At 49.6% G+C, this 22394-nt stretch overlaps 2 protein-coding genes across 6 annotated transcripts in view; one reads left to right on the plus strand and one right to left on the minus strand.

The window, feature by feature from the left end:
• Positions 1–6170, minus strand: part of LOC109445761 (apolipoprotein L6-like) — a 50487-nt gene extending 44317 nt beyond the window's left edge. For all 5 annotated transcript variants that reach the window (XM_088796853.1, XM_088796848.1, XM_088796845.1 and 2 more), the window contains exon 1: positions 3787–6170. The gene's annotated coding sequence lies outside the window, so the exon portion shown is untranslated. The remainder of the gene's footprint in view (positions 1–3786) is intronic.
• On the plus strand, positions 807–10598 carry MB (myoglobin). Its single transcript, XM_019728404.3, has 3 exons — positions 807–983; positions 6167–6389; positions 9906–10598. The coding sequence occupies exons 1-3, from the start codon at positions 889–891 to the stop codon at positions 10050–10052; spliced, it is 465 nt and encodes a 154-aa protein (XP_019583963.1). The 5' UTR covers positions 807–888; the 3' UTR covers positions 10053–10598.
• The last annotated feature ends 11796 nt before the right edge of the window (positions 10599–22394 follow it).

The raw sequence follows: 22394 nt of genomic DNA on the forward strand, positions 1-22394 counted from the left end.
AATTCAATGAGTTACCAAATGTCAAGGGCTTGGAATAGGGTCTGGCCTCCAGCAAAGTCTCTGTGAGTACTGGCTGCTATTGTGCTAATGGAGGAGCCCAATGGAATCAAAGAAATACAACCCAGTGAGATAAGCAATACAACAGGACCATCTGCAAATACATGGAAGGAGGAAGCAATTAATTGTGCCTAGAGGGGGTACATCAAGCAAAACTATTCTGAGGGAAATAGTTGAGCAAGCCCACACAGCCAGGAGTTGCCTGGGTAGAGTGGGAAAAATTCAAACTCAAAGAGGTTATGGATTTGCCTGGGTTCACCCAGCTGTAAGCAGGAAATCATCTAGGCTCCTTCCCGCCATTTCTGGCAGGTGAGGGGCTCTCTAACAGAGTGGGCAGAATGCGGGTAAGGAGACTGCTAAGGGCTAGGACGGTCCCAGGGCCAGCCCAGGGCACCTGCTGCCCAAGCTTAGAAACATGACAGTTCCTCTGGAGGGATGGCTGACGGCGGCAGGAGAATTGGGTTTCAGTCTGCTGGCAAGGGCTGGGTAGTGCCCTTTCTATTGGCCTTTTTGACTCCAAACCGTGGCCCAACCTCCTCCCCACTCTTTCCACACACACAACCACCCCCACCTCCCTGTGGCCTGAGTTGTCCTACCTCCCCACAATGGCACCTGCCCCAAAATAGCTTCCATGTGAGGGCTAGAGAAAGGAACAGATTAGACCCCCGCATGAAGGGCGGGGGGAGAGTGAGCAGGCTGTCAAGTGATCTGTGTCAAGCATCAGGGAAGGTATAAAACCCCTTTGGGACCAGGCAGCTCAAACCCCAGCTGTCAGGGTCAGGACGCCCAGTCAACCCACACTTGCTCTTTCTGTCTTCTGCAGACTACGCCATGGGGCTCAGCGACGGGGAATGGCAGTTGGTGCTGAATGTCTGGGGGAAGGTGGAAGCTGACATCCCGACCCATGGGCAAGAGGTCCTCATCAGGTAAAAGGAAGAGATTCCATTTTCCCTATCACCTACTTCCCAAAGATCAAGGGTGTTTGCCTCCAAGGTGGAGCTTATCCCCCCCGACCCTTCCAGGGTTGACCAGTTGACTGTGTTAGGTGAGTTTGTTAATATCCCCACTTGGTTATCTTTTGCTTTTAAGTGGCAAGGATTAGAGTCAGGAAAAGAAAGGGGAGCCATCTCGCACCTCTGTCAGCAGTTGGGAGAAGCCTGACATCAAACCTGAATGCCTGAGCCCACCAAGAGGAATTATAGACGGTCAGAGTTAACACAGGCCCTGAGAGAGATTATCCAGCTGCCTCACTTATTGGATGAGAACATAAAGGAACTGAGAGGGGAGGGACAGCCCCAGAGGTACAAGTTCATTTATGTCTGTAAAGTGTCAAGGCTAAGACCTGACCTTCCAGATGAGGCAGGTAGCTCTTCACCTGGCTTTGCTACTGAGCAGCTGTGTGACCTTTGGGCCTCAGTTTCCTCCCCTATACAATGGGGGAAATTCTAATATATACATCATGGAGTGGACGTGAGAATTAAATAAGATGATGCATGTAAGGGTTTGGCGCAGTTTCTGGCATATAGTGAGTTCTAGAAAAGGTTAGTAACTGGTATTGATGAAGCCCAGCCTACAGACCTTTAAAAGATCATAATTAGGAAACAGATGACAGAGGCCCATTAGTGACTTTTGACGTTGAGTATGTCTTGAATCTGAGAGCTCAAGATGGTGTGGTCTCCAAACACATCTTGCCTTCTATCGCAAGGGGTTCCAGAATAAATCAAAGAAAAAAAAGTTTTGTAAATAGAGGCTGGTTTGCAGCTTGTAAGTAGAATCTTACTTTCGTATTGCCCTCCACCACAAATGGTGATCCACTCTCTTCTCCTGGCCCCTTCTCTCCTGCTCTGGGCCAGGGAAGGTCAAATATAATGGGGTGTAAATCAATATTGTTGCTCCTGGGAGAAACGGTCCGTGAGGCTGCCACAGACCCAGTGAATGTCCTTTGCACTTGAATTTACAGATGAATTTCTTCTTCCTTCTGAGCAGGTTTTCCTCTCCCACTCAGATGCCCTTTCCATCTCCCTTGGGCTTCACCTGCTTCCAGCTCCCATGTCTGGGGAGAACAGTCAGTCCTGGAAGCTGTGGTGTCTGAAGTAGGACCCTTTGGTGGTCCACACTAGACACACTTGAGGAAGGACAGTCAGATTCTCTGTTGACTCTAACTAGCACCTTGGAGGTGTTTTCTTATGTGTTTCTCCTCCCGTCTCTGTCATCTGGCTGCTGGGGCCGCAACACGTCCTGCTCTATTGGACAAAAGGTTCCCCAGGTTGACATCAACTACTCAGCCACCGATTTGCTGTGTGACCTTGGACAAGTCACTGCTCCTCTCTATTTGCCTGAGTGAAGGGATGGTCTGCCTTGGTGTCTGGGGTCCTTCTTGCTCTCAGTGCTCTGACGTTCTCCAGATCCATGATCCTCCCCTGCTTTTGGAGAGGAGGCAGGGCGGTCAGGGGAGGAGGCGGGTTTGTAGAACGGGAGTCTTTCCAAGGTGATCTGGGGGCTGCCAGCCCTAAAGCAGCGGTTGGATGTCTTGAAGGAGACTCGGGGTATTGTGTCATCAAAGAAACATTTCCTCACGTCCCAGGGTAGACCAGAGACTTCTGCCAAGGGCCAGGTGCCAGGGACAAGACGTGATGCCCAAGGCTGCTGGCCCCTTCAGGCCTCAGAGAACCCTATGCCCTAGCACGTCTTAGACTGTAGGTCATGCAGAGACCATAACAACTGATTCTGCCTTCTCAGTGTTGGGGGTGTGGGGAGGGGCAGGGGAGAGGATACTAACTCCCAGGGCTGCCAATGCCCGCGTGGGAACTGGCCCCTTGGTTCTGCTCCAGACGATGAACTTGGGCTTTCTTACTGACCTTGGAGAGGTCATTTTCCCCCTCGCCTCTGATTATAAAAGAGGGCAGTGCGGTTCAGCTGAGTCTGTAAATAAAATGCTGAGGGCTTCACTGCACGCGCATGATCATAAAGTTCTAGAAAATAAAAGCTGGAGGGGCAGTTGGAGAATCCGGTTCCAGGAGTGAGGGCTCAGGAGGGCGGGCGCTGCTGAGCGGGCTCCAGGCCTCCGCCTTTCCTTCTCTTGCCCCAATTGTTCTGCTTCGTTTATTTTTACATTTGAACAAAGGATTTCAAGGCCATGAAAAATTTGAAAATCACTGCTGGTGGCCAGTACTTCTCATGGTACAAGGAGGAAACATGGTCCAAGAGTCTCCGCCAACCAAAGGTAGCTACAGGCAGAATCGAAAATTCCTGATTCTAATGATTTTGCTGCTGATGGAGATGGTGTTGATGGAGGTGGTGATGGTGGAGATGGTGATGGTGGAGGTGATGATGGTGGAGGTGATGCTGGTGGAGGTGATGATGATAGAGATGGAGGTGATAATGAGGATGATTATGATACTTGTGAGGATGACGATGGTGATGATGATGGAAATGACAACCGTGGTAGAAATGATTACGAGGAGGAGGACAGCAAATATTTATACAGTACACCCTGATTGCCAGGCCCTGCATTAAGTACTTCACATATATTAAGTCATTTAAGCCTCGCGACAACCCGATAAGGTAGATAGTCTCATTATCACATTTAACAGAGAGTTAAAGTAACTTGCCCAAAGTCACACAGCTGGAATTCAAATCCGGGCAGCTTGGATCCAGCACATCTGCTCTTGCCCACTGTGCTATATGCCCCATGATCTTTGTACCTTAGTGATGAGTCCCCATACTCACGCTGGTTCTTTGGTTCTAGAGCAGGGAAGGATTTTTGCAGTTCTGAGAGTCCTCAGTCTTCTCTGTGGGTGTCCGATTCTTGTCAGTTCAGAGGAGAGCTGGGAAATGGCCTCCTTTCTCTCTGACTTGCCTGTAGACCTGTGATAAAGTAAGCAAGTTGGCAGTAGGATTGAAGATGAAACCACAAGGCAAGGGGGCGTTTCCAAAGCACTAGAGAGAATGTTTCCACCCATTTCTGCAGTGTGATGGGCTTTGTCAGCTCCTTTTGGGGGTTGCTACTGTCAAGAAAATCTGGGTATAGCCTTCTGTGGCTATGCTGGGGACACCCAGCTATAGAACTTGAGGCCTAGAGAGGAAGGCAGCTGCGTGATGCAGAATGATCTGGGGGGCACTTATTAGCCCAACTTTCCTGCATTATTTAAAATAAATCTGGGGTCCCTCTGTGGCTAACTTGTGCTTACAGTAGAGGGTGAGGCGGGGGTTAAACCTTAGAACTTGGAGGCTGAGAAATCATCTAGACCAACCCTTTGGGTTTACAGATGGGTGAACCAAGACCCAGAGAGGTTGAGTGGCTTCTTTAATGTCACACAGAACATTGGAGACAGAGCTGTGGCCAGAACTCGGCTTCTGTAATTCTCAGTCCCATGTTTTTTTCTCCCAGACACCTGGGGGACTCCCCAAATGTCTGAGATCCCTGGCTCCCTTGGGTCCCAGGTCCTTGGCACCATTCTGCCCAGATGTGCTCCGTCCAATTCCTTCTCAGAAGTCCCGACCTCAGGCCTTCCCCTGTGGGTGCTGGGTCTCGCATCTGTCAGTCAGGAGTTCAAGGATCATTGTCGCCAGATAATAATAGCCAGCAGCTCAGGGACCCTTGGGTGAAAGGTGCCAGAGATAAGCTGTCAGTGACACACAAGGCTTGGCCAGGGACACAGGGTGAGGTGGTGACCCTGGGCCTGGCTATGGACAGCCCTGGGTGTTCTGGGGAAGCAGAGGGGATACATTCCTGGGCGAAGGGGGTTCCCTGTCCATACTATGTGGTGCATGCGTGTGTGTGTGTGTGTGTGTGTGTGTGTGTGTCTGAGTGTGCGTGCATATGAGTACAGCGGTGAGCTGCAAGATACTTACACAAACTGGAGTGTGAACACAGTCAGGTTTAAGGGTTTGCAGAGCCAGGAAGCTGCAAAAGAGGAACCTTTTAAGGTACAGAAGCCATTAGAAAGCCATGAAGTGCAACCCAAGGGACACAGTGTGAGTTATGGAACCGTTCAATGCTGGGTTTAGGTCTGGGCTCTGTCACTCACTGGCCTTATGACCCAGGACTAGTCACCTATCACTGTGGTCTTCTGTTGGCCCAAGAGTGAAATAGGGAAAATCACACCCACCCAGTGGCCAGCTATGACTCCCTGTAACTAACACCTATCTTTTCACAGCAGGAAAGACTGAGGTCCAAGGCTGGAGATGGTCACGCAGGATTATGGGCAGGGTCCCTCTGCAGCCAGCTCACTGGGTCCCGAGCAGGAGCAGAGACCTGGTCTTTGGCAGGTGGCTGCCACCAGGGCCCCTCCCCACCTGTAGTGTGAGGCGCCTGGGAGGTGCAGGAAGTCAGAGCCTGGGCACAAAATAAGCAAGAGCTGTCAGAGCCCGAGAGCTGCTCTGGAGTGGAATGGCTCTCATAGGTAGTAGTGAGGCTCCTGCAGCTGGAAGTATTCAAGCAGCCAAGGATGACCCCTAGGCAGGAAGCTGCACAGATGGTCCCTGGCATGGGCGACATGTTGAGTCAATCAGACCTGATTTCAATCTGCACACCCGCCCTGTAGTATTGAGCTAGGACTGCATACCTCTGAGCCTCTCTTTTCCTTCATCTGTAATGTGTGGTTAATACACTGCTCTTTGTGCCTCAATGTCCTCAATGACCCTACAGGAAGTGCAGGTACGGAGCTTAGCATGGGGCCCAGCACATGGCAGGTGATCAACAAATCCAGGGTGCTTTGGCCCCCATCTCTGCTCCAGCCTTGATGTTCCTTTCCAAACAGCTGAGGCAAAATTAGGGTGAGGCCAGGGTGTAATGCAGAGATGTCTTTCCTTCCTGCCTCTCATAACAATGAAGAGATGATAAAAATACCAGTCACAAGCATTGCTCCAACACTTACTGTGTTGTACTCCGCATGCGTGATCTAGTTAATCCTCACAGCACTTCTATAGGTCGGGACTAGTTATCCCCATTCCTGAATGAGGAAGCTGAGACACGGAGAGGTGAAGTGCATTGCTCAAGGTCACACAGCTGGGAAGTGGGGGAGCCAGGACTTGAACGGGAGTCCGGCCACTTCCAGACCTCACCAGGCATTCCTACGTCTGACTTTAGCCCTGTCTGTGCCCACAGTCTCTTTAAGGGTCACCCCGAGACCCTGGAGAAGTTTGAGAAATTCAAGAACCTGAAGTCAGAGGACGAGATGAAGGCGTCCGAGGACCTGAAGAAGCATGGCGCTGTCGTGCTCACCGCCCTGGGAGGCATCCTCAAGAAGAAGGGGCAGCATGAGGCGGAGCTGAAGCCCCTGGCCCAGTCGCATGCCACCAAGCACAAGATCCCTGTCAAGTACCTGGAGGTGGGAGGCAGGGCCAGGGGCGGGTGGGAGGATGGAAGGAGAGGCCCAGACAGGATGAGATTTGGGTTCAAGTCCCAGCTCAGCCTCTGACTTGCTGGGCGACCTATGTCACTGCTCTTTGTGCCTCAATGTCCTCATCTGTAATGTGGGCTGTCACCCACTTTGCCTTTCTCATAGGGTCATTAAGATCAAATATATTTCTCCCCCAAATTAGTATGTTGTTACCAAGGAAGAAGGGGAGAGTAGACATTGGATGCACAACTTGGATTCTCTCCACGGGTCGGTACTATTATCACACCCACTCAACAGATGAGGAAACTGAGGCACAGAGAGGTTAAGTAGCTTGTCCATGGTCACAGAGGTAGCACATGGCAGAGCCAGGATTCAGATGAGATCTCTATTCCTGAAGAACCCCAGCTCCTAACCATTGTGCCATTGGGAGTCGAGACATGCAGGACTCGTGTGGCAGGAGCTCCGCAGCTGGGGCTCAATTCTGGGGTAGGAGTGGCCAGCAGGCTGGCTCTATTGGTTCCAACATCTTTACAGATGAAGAGACAGAGCTTTAGGTGTCCTTGGCATAAGCAATTAGCTTGAACCTTGTGTGATGGGCTGAGAAGTTGTGGGGGCTGGGGACAGCCTGGGCTTCAGATCCTGTCTTTATAACCAGTGGGAGTGGGAATGTGGAGACAGGCAGCCCTAGGCATCAGGGGTATAAAAGGCTGTATGGACAGGTGCATCCCCTAGGGACGGGAGCAGCAGGCAGGCTGGGGCAGCAATCATGAGCGGGATAATGGAGACAGCTACCCGTTAGGATGGTCCACGGTAAGCATTTGCCTGGGTCACTGCATGGAATTCTCGCAATTACTCCAGGAGATTGGAAATTGCATTGTGTCTTCTTTTCCTCTCACATGAAAGAAGTTGAGAGGTAGGGAGTCAGTCCAGAGCTGGTGTGGGGGGTCCCATAGTCACCAGGATTGCAGGCTCTTTCTGTGCTACCATCCTTGGCATGGGGTGTCCATCTTGAAGTTGACTCATGGTCCAAGAAGGTTGCGAGAGCTACAGCCATCTGGTCCATATTCCTAACAGGAGCAGGAGGAAGAGAGTAAGGCTCTCTTTTAAGGAGTTTAAGCTGTCTCAGAAATCTTATTCAACCATTTTGTTTACATCTCGTTGGCTAGAAGTTAGTTACAAAACCTCACTTCTCTGTATGGGAAACTGGAAAATGTAGTCTATTGCCATTCTAAATACAATTCGTATTCTGTCACCAGGGAAGAAGGAGAAAATGGCCATTGGGTAGGCAATGAGCAATCTCTGCCCTAGGCAGTTGCTTTTTTTAATCTCCATTTTACAGATTTGGAAACTGAGGCCTCAGAGAGTTAAGCAGCTTGCCCAAGGTCACATAGCTAATAACCAGGAGGTACCATTTGTTCTATGATACTCTGGAACCCAAGCTCTCAATCCCTTGTGACACAGTATCTCCCACCAACAACCATTTACACGACCCTCTTCCGCCTCACCTCCCTGCACCCCCACCTGCCCCCACCCCAGTCCTGCTTGCCCGGCCCACTCAGCATCACAGACATGAGAAGCCAGTCCTGACTTTAAGATTCTGCCCGTACCGCAGTCACTGCCCTCCCCGTTTCTCTTGGCAAATCCCTGTTCATCCTCCAAGGCCCAGCTTAGAAGCCACCTCCTCTGCGTGAGGCAGTCAGCTGCTCCGTCCGCCAGCCCTGTCCCCCCAGCAAGGGCACTTGTTCCTCGTTCTGTCATCACACCTGCCCGGCTATGTTATAATTTATCTGTTTGCCCAGCTGTCAACTGATGGGACGTGAGCTCTTCAAGGGCAGACCCTGGCTCTCTCCCATCGCTGAGCCCTAGTGGCAAGTGGTGGGCTCAGAATACAACTGGAATGACCGGTCCCCTCTCTGGGGACGAGGAAACGGAGGCTGAGTGAGAGAAAACAGTGAAGCCAGGGTAACACCACCAGCCGGTGGACTAGAACCCAGGTCTACGTGAACAAATGTGATCGACTGCAAACAATTAGGACAGAGCCTCATGTCTGCTCTTCCCCTCACCGAGAAACCTCCTTCTGTGCTCATCATAAGAAATTCCTCCTTCTCACGTGGGACTGAGGGGCCGCCGAGGGTGCTGGGTACTAAGGGCGACTGTCTTTTCTCAGTCATCCAGCTGCGCCACTCCACAATTTTCTCAATACTGGTGGCTCTGCCATAGACTCAGGAAAGGCTGAGTTGGGGTGCCCGATAAGGCCATTGAAGCCCCTGTTAGACAGGGGAAGTCACACATGGGGCCTGGAACTCGGGTCTCCCAAGTTCTCCAAGGACAGGACTGGCTCCACAGCACCTGTACCCCACCTTTGTTTCATTGCATTTATGACATTAAAGGTGAGCTTACTGTATGTTCCCACATCGAGACCCAAAGGTAGGTGTTTGTGGTTTCTGAGCCAAATGGTGTTGACTGGGTGTTGACCCTCGTGCTTCTTGAGGCCTCCTCAGCACGTTGTCTCCCACCCCCGCTGCTTTCGGTCTCTTGCACCCCTGGGCACCCTGAGAAAATGGGACAGTCAGTGGCTCTGTCTCTAGTTCTGGCAGTCAGTTTTACACAATCCCCTGGGTACAAAACTCCACCTCTGCTGTCCACTTGCCATGTGAACTCAGTCTGGCCACTTCCATCCGGGCCTCTGTAAAAGACACCACTTGATCCACCCCCGGTCCCAAATCTTGATTAACTGTTGACAAAGCGCAGTCGCATTTTACGTCCATGAGACCTTCCAGCCCTAAAGCAGCCCCTTGCTATAGATTTTCTGACCTCCATGCTCCTGGGAATGACCTTGTGGATGTGATGATAACCCACTGGGGATGGCGAGGCCAGTAGGAGACGTTACTATCCTGGGGGGCGAGCCACAGGCCTGGTCCCTTTTGTCCTCCTCTCGCTCCTTCCGTTTCACCAATATTTCTGAGCACCAATGCTGTGCTTGGCACAGAAATAGGACACTCTGCACCTCCATAGACTTCTTAGAGCAACGGTCACACTGAGCCATTAAATGCAAAAATTAAATACACACAGATGGAAATCGTTTCTTTCTGGATTTCCTGACTGCAAAATCCTGGATAAAAATCACTGACATGTGAGCCTTTCTACCACCACCCATGTGCCCAGAGCCCTTGCCTGGCTGCAGTTGGGCCCTTGTTCTCAGCACTAGCTGAGAAGCGCAGTGCGTGAACCGGCCCGCCTGGCTACGGGACCTTGCGCACACGGCTTAACCTTTCCTATCTGAACCAAGGTGGGCCTTGGTTCTCCATCTGTTCTCCATCTGTCTCAGGGGTCAGAGGGATTAGAAGAGTTAATCTATGGAGACCACTCGGAAGTGCCTAGTGTATAGTAAGTGCTCAATAAATAGCCCGGGAAGAAAGAGAAGATGGGATGCGGCCTGAGTCTCTACTGGCTCCTGGCTTGACCCAGCCCAGTGACCTGCACCCTTCTCGCCCCTCCCTGCAGTTCATCTCGGACTCCATCATCCAAGTTCTTCAGAGCAAGCACCCCGGGGACTTTGGTGCGGATGCCCAAGGAGCCATGAAGAAGGCCCTGGAGCTGTTCCGGAATGACATCGCTGCCAAGTACAAGGAGCTGGGCTTCCAGGGCTAAGCCCCCACCCCACCCCACCCACCTGGGCTCTGGCCAGAGGAGGGCGGGGACTGAATCTCACGTAGCCATGAATGTAGAGTGTGCTTCTGAGTGTCTGCTTGTTTATGAGGTGGGTGGGAGAGGCAGAGGGGCTGGGGACTGGGACGCTCACGGTGGCTTCGCTCCCTGTGGAGGGTCGTCACCTTGCAAACAGGGAGACACATGGCCCTTAGCTCACCGTAGCCTGCAGAGTTTGGGTCGCCCTTAATTCTCCTCTCACCTAAATCCCAATCCAATTCCTTCCAACCTCCAAACTGACCCACACCTGCACCCTCACCTTTAACCCCAAAGACAAGCCATAAACTAAGCCCCAGCTGTGAGAATTCTCTGATCCATCACACCACTCCTTGAGGACAGCAGAATGTCCCTTTGCAACTAGAAGGAGGTCTGGGCAGGGTGGGACAGCCACAGCCAGCCCGAGGGAGGGATGGGTGTCGGGAAGAGAAGTGTGCCTCCTTGGACAATGGAGTGACTCACCTGGTTTTAATAAAAGACCCTGCAACATCACAGTCTCTGTCTGGCGGTGTTCATCCCCTAGAGCAAGTAAGGGAGATTCCACAAGAGAAAGGGGGAAAGCAGACAATGGAACCGAGTGTGCAGAGGCTTGTGGGAGGAGGAGGGGGAGGACCGCCTTCCTGAAGCCACTACTCAGTGGCAGGGACGATGCTGGGCACAGGGAATGGAGGAGAGAGCCTTGTCTGCTGAGGGAAGTGGCCAGGTCAACAGACCTTTGCCATATGGAGAGATTGGTGCCAGGAGCAGGGGCACAGAAGACTGGGGAGATGGCCAAGTGGTCACCATGACCTAAGTAACAAGCCAAGTAAGTAGCAGAGCTGGGTTCAAATGGTGGCCTGGAAGGCAGTGGGGACTCCAGCTGGGGATACAGCTAGGCGGCCAGCCAGTGACAGGTGCTGACCTTCTGGCCACAGAGAAAGGACAGACTCAGGGGAATAACTTACAAACACAGGCCAGGACACAAAATCCGTATCTACAAAGGCCAAGTGCACCCACAGAATGTGTGAGTATTCTGGCAAGGACCGAGAATAAAACTTTGGCACGTGACCGTGGCATCCAGGAAGCAGGCTCAAGCAGAGGCCATGGGCAGGGGCCACGGGAAAGGATCTGGTGGTCTGGGTCTGCCCAGGTGCTCAAGCCATAAGGGCCTCAAATAACACTGAAGACTCAAGGCACCAACTCTGGGAAGCCCCAGGTCCTTGGACCCATAAATTTCCAGGGGCTCCTAGTCCCTGCCCTCGAGTGTCCATACCAGGGCTCAGCCCCCCTGCCCTAAACTTCAGACCACGCCAAAGTTCATGGCCGCTGAACAGGGCAGAGTTGTCTCCCGAATGTAGACATGTCTCAAATCCTAACAGGCTCATTTTTCAGGCCGTGCTGCAGCATCAGACAACAGCATTAACGGGTCCGTCTCCCTCATCTGCTTCTGCACCAGGCTTTGGGAATTCTATACTCCCTGAGAAGGTGGGAGAGAAGAGGATGGGAGTATGGGCCAGGAGTGCTTTTTGATCTTGGAGCCTGGAAAAAAAATTCCATGTGTTTATAGTAATTCAATGGAACGCCCAGGCCCTGAGCACTTCTGCATAGAGATACGTGTGCAGGATTTAAAATTGAGTAAGCAGGTCCCTGCCCTCAAGCCATTGACAATCTAGTCAGGCAGACACCTGTGCTCTGATAATGAAATCAGGGCAGAATAAGATCAGGGTGGCAGAGAAGTACCAGCCATTTGTCATTTGTTCCCCACTTATTCAAGCAACATTTGTTGAGCACAGCAGGTAAAAAAAGAAAAAAAAAAAATCTCAGTTTACACTATCAGCGCACAAAATACCACTTCTTTTTTCTCTAACTCAGCTGAATTTCTATGTAGAATCTTCATTGTGACAGAGACTTAAATCTCAGCCTTCGTGAGGTTTCACCGCACTTCCACATTTCCTTGGGGTGTGGGCTAATACCAAGGAGCTTCCGTCTGCCCATTTGCGGCGAGTATGGATGGGCAGATGGCAATCTGGTCGTTGCTGTCATCTGTCCCCAATAGTGTCCTCAGGGTTACTACACCACACCCGGTCTTCACTTATTTATTGTCCTCATCAGGCACTTGAGAAAACTCTGGGGCTGCCCAAGGCTCCTTCAGGCTGCGGGCTCCACCTGGGACGTGAGGCACAGGTTGCCGTTGTGTTCAGACTCCACGGGCCTGTCTGAGCTTTCACCGCCCCCTCTAAGGCTCAGTAGGCCTTGTGCAGGGCTGCCCTGTAGGGGTGTATAGGTTGTGCCAGGCCAAGGGAGCTAGGAAGGGCTGGATCTAGTCTATGCCCTGGTGGCCAAGCTGTGTGCCCAGAAGGGAAGCCTTTTCTGAGTTCACACAAGAATGCTCTCTGAGCCAGGATGGCCTTGGGCAAGGGAAGAACCACTTTCTCTGGGAACCAACTCTCTTCCTTCTGACAGTACGGAAAATCATTTTCCAGCCTGGCAAGCAGGAACACCACATGATTTTTTCCCAAATCTTTTTCCCCTTTGCGTGTTCTGTCTGGCCTTCTCAGGGCCTAAGCTTTTGAATCTGCAAATCCAGGCAAGAGATCTGTTTTGTTTTTTCTGATTTCAGTGGTCATATCCTTTGCTGAGCCTTGGGCACAGAAATACCTGCTGTCTGAAAAGGAAAAAGCAAAGGAGGAAAGAAAATCCCAGGGGAAAATACAGACCAATGTGTTTAAAAATATGATCATGCAATGGCTTTTATTCTGCACTGATTTAACAAATATTTATGGAGCAAACATTATGTGACAGGCCCCAGATTGGGACAAGGGTCTCCACCCTCAGGAAACTTCTGCAGTGTGGGAATAGGAGGAACGTCTGTGCTAGGCCTCAGGACAGCAGGGCATTTTGACAAGTGGCCAAAAGAGAAGAGAAAGTTTCATGTGTAGGGAACTGCACCAGGAGAGGCTCTCAAAATTAATCCACTCAGTGGCGCATTCATGCTTTTGTCAGGCAAATATTGACTGAGGCCTGACCTGCCAGGCCCTGGGCTCAGCTCTGAGGTGCCATGGTGAAGTAGGCCTGGCCCCTGCCTTCGGGGAGCTCACAAGGCAGAGGGTTCTGGAAGTATGGGGTGGGTAAGGCTGAATCCTGAGGGGTCAGGGGAGATGGGGGCCCAGTCACGGTGCCCTGAAGTCACAAAGATGGTGGTGTATTAGTCAGGGCTCTCCAGACAAACACAACATATAGGATTTATTTTTATATATAGTATATATTTTATAAATATATAGGAAATGTTAAATTTGAAGAAATAGTATATATATATATATATATATATATATATATATATATAGAGAGAGAGAGAGAGAGAGAGAGAGAGAGAGAGAGCGAGCGAGAGCCAAAAAATGTACACACATTTTTAAAAAGGAAAAAACTGTATTAAAATTGTAATACTCTCTCTCTCTCTCTCTCTCTCTCTCTCTATATATATATATATATATATATATAGTGCCAAAAAAATGTATACACATTTTAAGAAAGGGAAAACCTGTATTAATATATACCGATAGCAAAAGATGAATACAAGTCACGTTTGACACCTGCAATCACAAGAGGTGCTCAAGTGGTTCCCATCAGCGTCCAGACACTTCTGATTGTGGTGAACTCCTGCTTGAACTCCTGACCAAAGTGTTAACATCTCTTAAAATGTGTATACATGTTTTTGGCATCCATACACACACACATATACACACACTATTTATATATATACTATTTATAATATATTATTTATACTATATAATACCATATATATATACTATTTCTTCAAATGTTTCCTCTCCTGCATTACTCTGTTATCTCCTTCTGGAATTCCTGTAAGATGTGCTTTGGACTGGCTCACACCATTCTCCATGACTCTTCTATTTTGCACCTCTTTGCCATTTTGCACTCTTACTAAGGATTTCCCTTATTTGCTTGCTTGCACAGTTATACATTTTTTAAGTTTTTAAAATGCGTTGTTTTTTAATCTTTTTTAAAAAAAATTTTATTGGGGACCAGTGTGTTTCTCCAGGGCCCATCAGCTCCAAGTTGTTATCCTTCAGTCTAGTTGTGGAGGGCACAGCTCAGAACTAAGTCCAGTAGCTGTTTTCAATCTTAGTTGCAGGGGGTGCAGCCCACCATCCCATGTGGGAATTGAACCGGCAGCCTTGTTGTTGAGAGCTCGTGTTCTAACCAACTGAGCCATCCAACTGAGCCCCTAAAATGTTTTGTTTTGTTTTTAATCAAGAATTATTATGGTATTAGGACTGCAGATATTTACATTATCTTGTCTGCTATATTTTCAAAAATGGAAATCTTTATCACAATTTATACTTATAATCTTAGGTTGTCGTTTTTTTTTTTTTTTAACCTGTTTGGATTTTTCATTTGTTTGTTTCTCCCCTATTGGACAGATAGAGCAGGGGTCCCTTCTGTCTTGCTCATCATTACATACCTAGCCCCTGACCCAATGCCCACTCCATCACACCAGCTCAATTAGTGTTGGCTGAATATACGAGCTACACTGAGCTGTTTCTCGCGTGGACATTACAGCATGTTGTAAACTGTAGTGGGAGGCACCAGGGGAGTCTGGTTCTGAATATCTGCTCTCTGAAGTTGAGCCGTGTGTGTGTGTGTGTGTGTGTGTGTGTGTGTGTCCATTGACGTGAGTGTGGTGTCTCTACGAAGATGCTGGGTGTGTGTGCATCTGTGTAACACTGAGTGTGTGAACATCTAACTGCTGCATGGTTAGGTCTGATCTCGGCTTTCAGTCCATTTATCGGTTGTTCTGAAATCCATTGGAGTCATGCCCCCGGGACAGCTGGGGTGACCTCTCCATGGGCTCTCCAAGCCAGCTCCAGTGACTGCCTGGGACTGTGGCTTCCTGGGTGGAGCCAGGCTGAGAAGTCGGAGAGGACACGAAAGGTCTGGGAGTGCGTAAGCAGTGAATTGTTAAGAGCTGTGGGAGGGCCCTCTTGAGCTCTTGACTTGGCAGGGCTTTTCGCTAAGCAGAGCAGGAGGTACCAGGTGACGTAAAAAACATGATAGCAAATGCTTCATGAAGTACACCACACAACAGACATATGAGTTTGTCGTTTCATCGATAATTTAAGTTTGGTTTCACATTTTATATTTCATTGTGTGGTCTCTCTCTCTCTCTCTCTGTCTCTCTGTCTCTCTGTCTCTGTCTCTGTCTCTGTCTCTCTCCTCTCTCTCTCTCTCACCACTCATTTCGTGTTCTCAAACAAGTGAAAGGTATATCCCTTTTTAAAAAAAATAGCCACAAAACTTTCACCCACTTCAATGCTGCTGCTTTTGTCCGACCACAGATTACCCACGAATATAAAAATTCTTTCCGTGATGGCACTTCACACAAAAATTGAAACAAAATATTGAACCTGTGTTAACACATTTAGAAGAGCAGGGTCTTTGCTGAAAATATTTTTACTCGTCAAAGGATGTTGTTTCCTCACAGAAAATGAATATCTTGTCTGAGACACTAGCTCCTCATATTCTGTCCAGTGGCCTTTCCCCCACGGTGGTGAATGTAGATTTCAACCATGTCATCAAAAGTTTTCACACAATTTATCACATTCAAACACTCAGAGGACAGACTGCGCCCCCCACCCCAGCCCCCACCACGTGTCTTAGAGAACAAGTGTGATTTTGTGGGTCTAGTGAATTATGAAACTGGGTTATTTGGAGCCTCAGGTTTTGAGCATTGAAGACTCAGAGTCTTCTAACAAACGTGGGGAGGGTGAGATATGGGGGAGGAAGGATTAGGTAGAATGGGGTTCCAATGTATATGTTGGGGTTCTGCATGTTTTAGTAGAAATAAGCCAAATGGGGCTATTCTACTGGAAAAGGTTTGCTACAACCATTAGCTTAGGTGGGTGGCTCTCAGCGGGGCTCACTTTGTCCTCTCTGGGGACATCTTGGATGTTTGTATTTTGTTGCAGTGATGATACTGACATTTAGTGAGGGGAGGGAGAGGAAGGGATACTGGGTGTTTTAAAATGTGCAGAAAAAAATACATAATGAAGATTTATCCCATATTCTAGACCCTAACTCTAGAACTTACAAATTTTACTTATATATACATTATATCTTTGAATTGTTAACACACACACACACACAGAATCTTTCAAGAATACAACTACTGTGTAAATTTAAAAAAAAAAAAAGATTTTATTGGGAACTTCACAAGACTTGTTCACCATTTCAGAAAATTGCACCCACCCACCCCCACGGCGGTGCCACCATGGCATTTCGGCGGCTCTGGCAGTCATTATGGAAGTCTGTAAGTACTCGGGGTACCCTCTCCTTTCAGGTACATGGTAGGGTGGCATTCGCCCGGAACCTCTGAAGTTAAGTTCGGCCATATGGCGTGTGTGGGCCAATGAAATGTGAGTGGATATGCGTCACTTCCGGTGGAAGTTTTAAGAGCCGGTGAACGCTGTCTACATCCCTCACCTGTCATAGCTGTTGTGACTGTGCTTGTCTAGATGGAGTCTCTGTGATCCAGCTGGATCTCTACAGGAAGAGCAGAGCCCCTGCCCACACCAAACAGAACGTGACATGTGAGTGAGAAACATACTTGTGGAGTTTTGAGATGCTCGGGGTGTTTGTTATTGCAGCAAAACCCAGCCTGTCCCGACTATGTACTCACTGACCCAACACACTTGCACAGGTCAGCATTGCATACACGGCCTCCTTTGAGCATCTAACCGCTTCGTATGTCCTGTAATGCCATCATGCTGAAGCATTTAAATACTGAAAAATATTTTATTTTATTAGAAAGTTTTTCTTTATCTTTACACATATTGTAGTTAGGACATGAATTTGAATTTTTAAAATTGGATGTGGGTACTTTCTAGTATCAATGAGCTTCATTTCAGGATAGTAAAGGGGGGTGTTAGCAAGCATTTGTTATAAAGAGGGCATGTTGTCTGATGGGGATGATAATCACTGATCTAGAAGCTTCTGCTTTGGTGCTGGCTCCTGTTGTGGTATCGAACAGTATAGGGGGCTGGAGTAGGAGGTGTCGGGAGAATATTCATGGAAGTCACATGATAGATAATAACTAAACTTCAGAAAATGCATGGGCTGGTTCTAAGCCAGATGCTCATCAATGGGATCCTGCATTCACTCAAATAAAGGTCACAACGTCAAAGAGAAACCTATATCTGAGCACAAATTAACCTGGCGATAACTGGGTACGGAATGTCTAACCCTAGTAAACTTAGACAGTCACATGGCTCAGGGCCATGTTTAAATAAGACAGTTCAACAACCCAACATAATTAAGGACAAATTCCATTCTTGAGTTTCTGGAAGGACATTTAAAGAGCCCCCAATACACAAGCCACATCCGTACTTATTAGAATTGCCTTTCCTTTCTTGTCTACTTCCCTCGGGCCTCATGGCTGCTGTAGGTCCTCTCTTCTTAAAACTCCTTGTCAACGAGAATTTCCCCCTCTTCCTCTCCATCCCCCACGACTTTATCATATACATCAAATTACCTTCTCTTCCAGCAACTGAAAAGTGGCCTTCCTCTTTAGGAAGACGAGAAGGAGGGAGAAAAAAATGGACAAATAATCAAACAATGGTTTTCGGCCCGGTCTGGGAGGGGGAGGTCCTGTAGATGTCCCACAGTCATCCTTTTTGCACCATCACAGTGGGTTAGGACCTCTGAAAATGGAACTGGCTGCCTGGGGAGAAGTGAGCTCCCCATCACCAGAAATAAACAAGAACAGGCTGCATGACCACTGGCTGGGACCATTCAACTCACTTAGCAACATTTGTCCAACGCCTCTGTGCCAGGCACAGCTAGACGAGGAGAAACAAAAAGATGATGAAGACAAAATCTCCAGGCAATTTGCGATCTAGAGGGAGAGGGAGAGAGAACACAGTGTCTACAGGAGATGGGGGCAAGTAGAAAGGAGAGACGTGATCAATCGTGCCTGGAAGGGATCAGTGGATGCTGGGTCTTGAAGGCTGGGCAGGAGTTCATCATCCCTACAGTGGGGAAATGGGGGAAGAAAGAGCATGTGCAGGGATGCAGGGCTGGGATGGACCAGGTCCTATCTGGAGCCAGCCGAGGGCAGCCGGAGCCCACAGTGTGAAGGAGAAATGAGGGGTGGTTTTGCAGATAACTCTGGGGTGTCAAGTATCTTCTGTGCCAGGCTAAGGTGCCTGGGAGTTGAGAAGAGATTTTAACCACTAGGTAGATAGAGGGGTGCAGGCAGTGAGGATGAGGTTGGGATGGGGAGCTGCCCTTCCTGTCTTAGACCAGGCAGCCCCCGTAACTGTGTGAGCCAATTCCTTACAATATATCTCTGTAAATCCATCCTATTGGTTCTGTTTCTCTGGAGGGCCCTGACCATTATAATCACCATCCCTGTTTTACAGATGGGGAAACGAAGACAGAGAGATCACCCACTTGCCTACGATCACCCAACTGAGAAGAGTTGGGATTACACCCGGGGGCTGCACTCTTAACTGCTCCCTGCCTCAAGGGACGTACAGATTTCATGTAAGCACCATGGCATGCCTCATCAGCTTGGGGACACAAAGTCCCCCAACTCACACATTTTTCAAAGTAAAACCAGCTTGAGCCTCCACTTTCAAATTAGCAGGAAACGTGCTTTACCTTCAGGGTAAAGGTATCCAGGGGCTAACTCAGTCCCAAGAGGGCCAGCCAAGCTGCAGTGTGGGTGGGAAGAGGACGGGGAGGCCTAATCTGTCCTCCTGTGGGATCTTGATAACGCGTGTAGGGTGGGCTGACACTTCCTTGTCTAGCGACCTGCGTCCTAAAACCTGCCTTCCATCCCGCGGGCAGCCTGAGGCAGGCTGATGACATTCGATGACATTCTGTAGGCAAGACCCGTTAATCTGTCAGTTGAAGACAAGTGACCAAATACTCCGCTAAGTGTCTACAGGCTGGACTGGCAAGGATCCTAAGCCATGGATGATGTTCCAAAGGCTACTGGGTTGGCCAGATCCGGGTCACTTGTATCTCACCTCTCACCTTACGTGGTAGTGTCTACGACAGGCCACTGCGGGACTCTCTGGAGCAGAGGGGAACCACTCCAGGGGACCTGAGGTCACCGCCACCCAGTGGAAACTTAGATTTTTGTACATGGCCGCTTCTCTAAAAATAAAAAATAAAATTCACTAATCATGTACCCAGTACATTTAATTCACCAAATTCTGTGAAGCTCTTACTATTCTGATTCTTATTGTTGCATAATAAATCACTCCAGACGCTAAGATTTAAAACATAGCAGTTCAACATTTCATTACTGCCTCTCATGTCTCTTGGGGTTGACAGGACTCTGGCTCAGGGTCATGCACACAGCTCTAGATCTGCTTCTCTACAATTCGCCTCCCCCTCAAGGTCACAAGATGGCTGCCACAGCACCTGACATCACATCCTTACCCAATATCCAAAAGCATGAAAAGGCAAGTCTCTGCTTCATGTTGCCTTTTGAAAGCAAGGAAAACTTCTGAGGAGCCCCACTCCCTCCACTCTGACAGATTCCTTCTCAGCTACCATTTTCCAGGACTCGATCACATGCCCAGGCCTAAGCCAATCATGGGTAAGACCACCATGATGGTCTGAGAACAACTGTAACTTACCTCTTCCCCAGGGGCAAGTTATTCCACCACTCGGTGCTTCAGTTTCCTCAGCTGTGAAATGAAGACAATAATTTCGTATTACTTACTCCCAAAGGCCTTCGGGAGGATTCGCTGAATCAACACACACCAAGCACCTGGAATCGCACCTGCTGTTTCTGCCTGTTCTTTCCCATCAGCCATGACACACGAGTCACGGAGGGCAGCCTCGCTGGTGGGTGGCTCCAGGAACTGGACCCCTTCTCCCGGAACTCATTTATTTCCTTAGTGAAGGGGTCCCAGACTGCAGAGTCTTACTAAGAACAGGGGGCAGAAGGGAGCCTGGTTGAGGAGTACATGTTTCTGCCCTGCCCTGTGCAGAGAGAGGGCCCACAGACCTTGTGGGGAGAGTCAGGTGTGGGTCTGCAGACACAAGCAAGCAGAAGGTGGGTGCAGAAAGGTCTGCCCACTGCACTCAGCATCCCTGGGATGCATCACCCCAACTCCTTCTCAAGATGCCTCACACCACAGGGTCTGACCACCAGAGTCCAGGGAGCCCTTGGGAGTCACGTAGCTCAGATTTGGGTTTACAAACGAGAAAACTGAAGCCCAGAGAAGATAAACCTCGGTTGGGCCCCCAAGCCTGGCCCCTTTTGCCAGACGGCTCTGTGCTGGGGCAGCCACCTCTGCCCTCTGTCTTTCTCTGTCTCCTCCATCTTGCATTCTCTCTTGTCAGTATTTCTATCTCTGTGTCTGTCTTCTCTCTCTCTCTTTCAATCCTTTTCTATTTTTCTCTCTCTGTCTCTTTGTGTTTGACTATAGATCTCGCTTTCTACCACTATCTTTGTCTCTGTCACTCTGTTTCTGTGTCTCTGTTCTCGCTCTCCCTGTCTCCGTCTCTCTCTATTTCTGTCCCTCAGGAGCAGTCTCTATCCCTCCTTCTTTCTCCATCTCCAATCCTGTAACTTTTCTGTGGCTTGTAAACAGCTGAAAATAAAAATAAAAATGTTTTACAAGCACAGAGTGGGCCTGAGGACGGTTGTATCACCGCATGTCCTGAGGCCAGGTGCTTAGAGAATGGCGTCCCGCTATGCTCCCACCTCATGTTTCACAGGCGGGATAAGACTGGGAAGGAGGCTGGTGAGGGAGCCAGCCCAGACTCAGACACAGGATGGGTCGGGCTGCACGACCTTTTGGCTCTTTGCACGCGCCCAGGTTCTGATTCCAAGAAGAGTGCTGGGACTGCCCGTAGTCCGGGTAAAAATAGCCCGGGGAGCTGTGGTGGCCTCCTGGATGTCTGGCTGCCCATGTCTTTGGAGAGACAGTCCAGCACCTCCACCATACAGAGCAAGAACCTGTCGCTCAGAGCAGGCAAGTGACCTGCCCAAGGTCACAGAGCAGGTGGGCAGCAGAACTGGCCTCTGCTTCCCAGCTGGCACCCTCCACAGCACCGTGGACCTCCTGAGGGGCCCCCAGTCTGGGCCAGGTCCCCATTATACAGAAACTTCATGCCAGCCCTCACCTCTCTAGATCATAACAGCCCTATTTTCTTGACTGTCTCTTGCACTTCCCTGTGAGCTCCTTGAGGCCGGGGGAGGGGTGGGATTGGGCTCTGCCCACATAATGCACTCTCCAGGAATAATTGTAACAATATATATTAGCTCGCATTCATCAAGCACTCAACATGCGCCAGGCACTTTCTAAGCACAGTACACATATTAACTCATTTAATCTTCACTATAGCTCTATAAAGCAGGGGCTATTGTTATCATACCCATTTTATAGGTGAGGAGACCGAGGCTCAGAGTGGTTAACTGACTTGCCCAAAGTCACAGAACACTAAGTGTGGCGGAGCTGGTATTCCATCGCAGACTGTCTGGCTCTAAGTGAATTACTACATGAGGAAGTGAATAAAGTTCTGGTGTTCAAGCCTCGTAAGCAGCTGCTGCTATCATTTCACTTGGGTCACCAAGGGTCACAGGGCCCCCCTCCCCACACCGGCAGGCTGGACCCATAACCGCACCCTCAGAATTCCATTTTCATGGGACAATTGTGCTGGGAGCCCGGACACATATTCACACTTCAAGCCTGTCGCTTCCCAGCCCAGTGACCTTGGGGAAGTCCCCTTCCCCTTCTGAGCCTCAGGGGTTCATTTAGTCAATAGTTCCCAAGGAGCTGGTGGGATGGATCAGACAGGGGGTCCAAAGCTGAGAGTAGCCTGAAAGAGCATATTCTAAAAAGTGACTTCTTTTGGTCAAGATACGGAAATCATTTAAAACATATAAAGAGCGTTAAAGAAGGACGTGAGGTTCTTCTGTTTACCCACAGGGACTTGCCAATAAGGGGTGAGCAGAGCGCCCTAACTGAAAGGCTGGCCCAGAGGACGTGGGGGCACAGCTGCTCGCCCTGGGATGCTGGCCCGGGCAGTCCTGGCACAGCCCTCTGGGTGTTGGTGATAATTATATATCACACACCAGATAGGGACAGGTGTGAGGCAGGGGGAGGCAGCAGAGCCACAGCGGCTCCAGGGCTCAGGCTGAGTCATGCTGCCAGGCCAGGGTCTGGGGAGAGAGGGCAGATGGCTGTTTCCAGAGGGAGAGGAGGCAGCCCCGGGGAAATCCCCCAGGGGATGTGATTGGGCCAGTCACCAGGGAAGGGCAGAGTC

This window comes from Rhinolophus sinicus, chromosome 1 (genome assembly GCF_057876585.1).
Source record: "Rhinolophus sinicus isolate RSI-liver-muscle chromosome 1, RSI-T2T, whole genome shotgun sequence".
Taxonomy (NCBI): domain Eukaryota; kingdom Metazoa; phylum Chordata; class Mammalia; order Chiroptera; family Rhinolophidae; genus Rhinolophus; species Rhinolophus sinicus.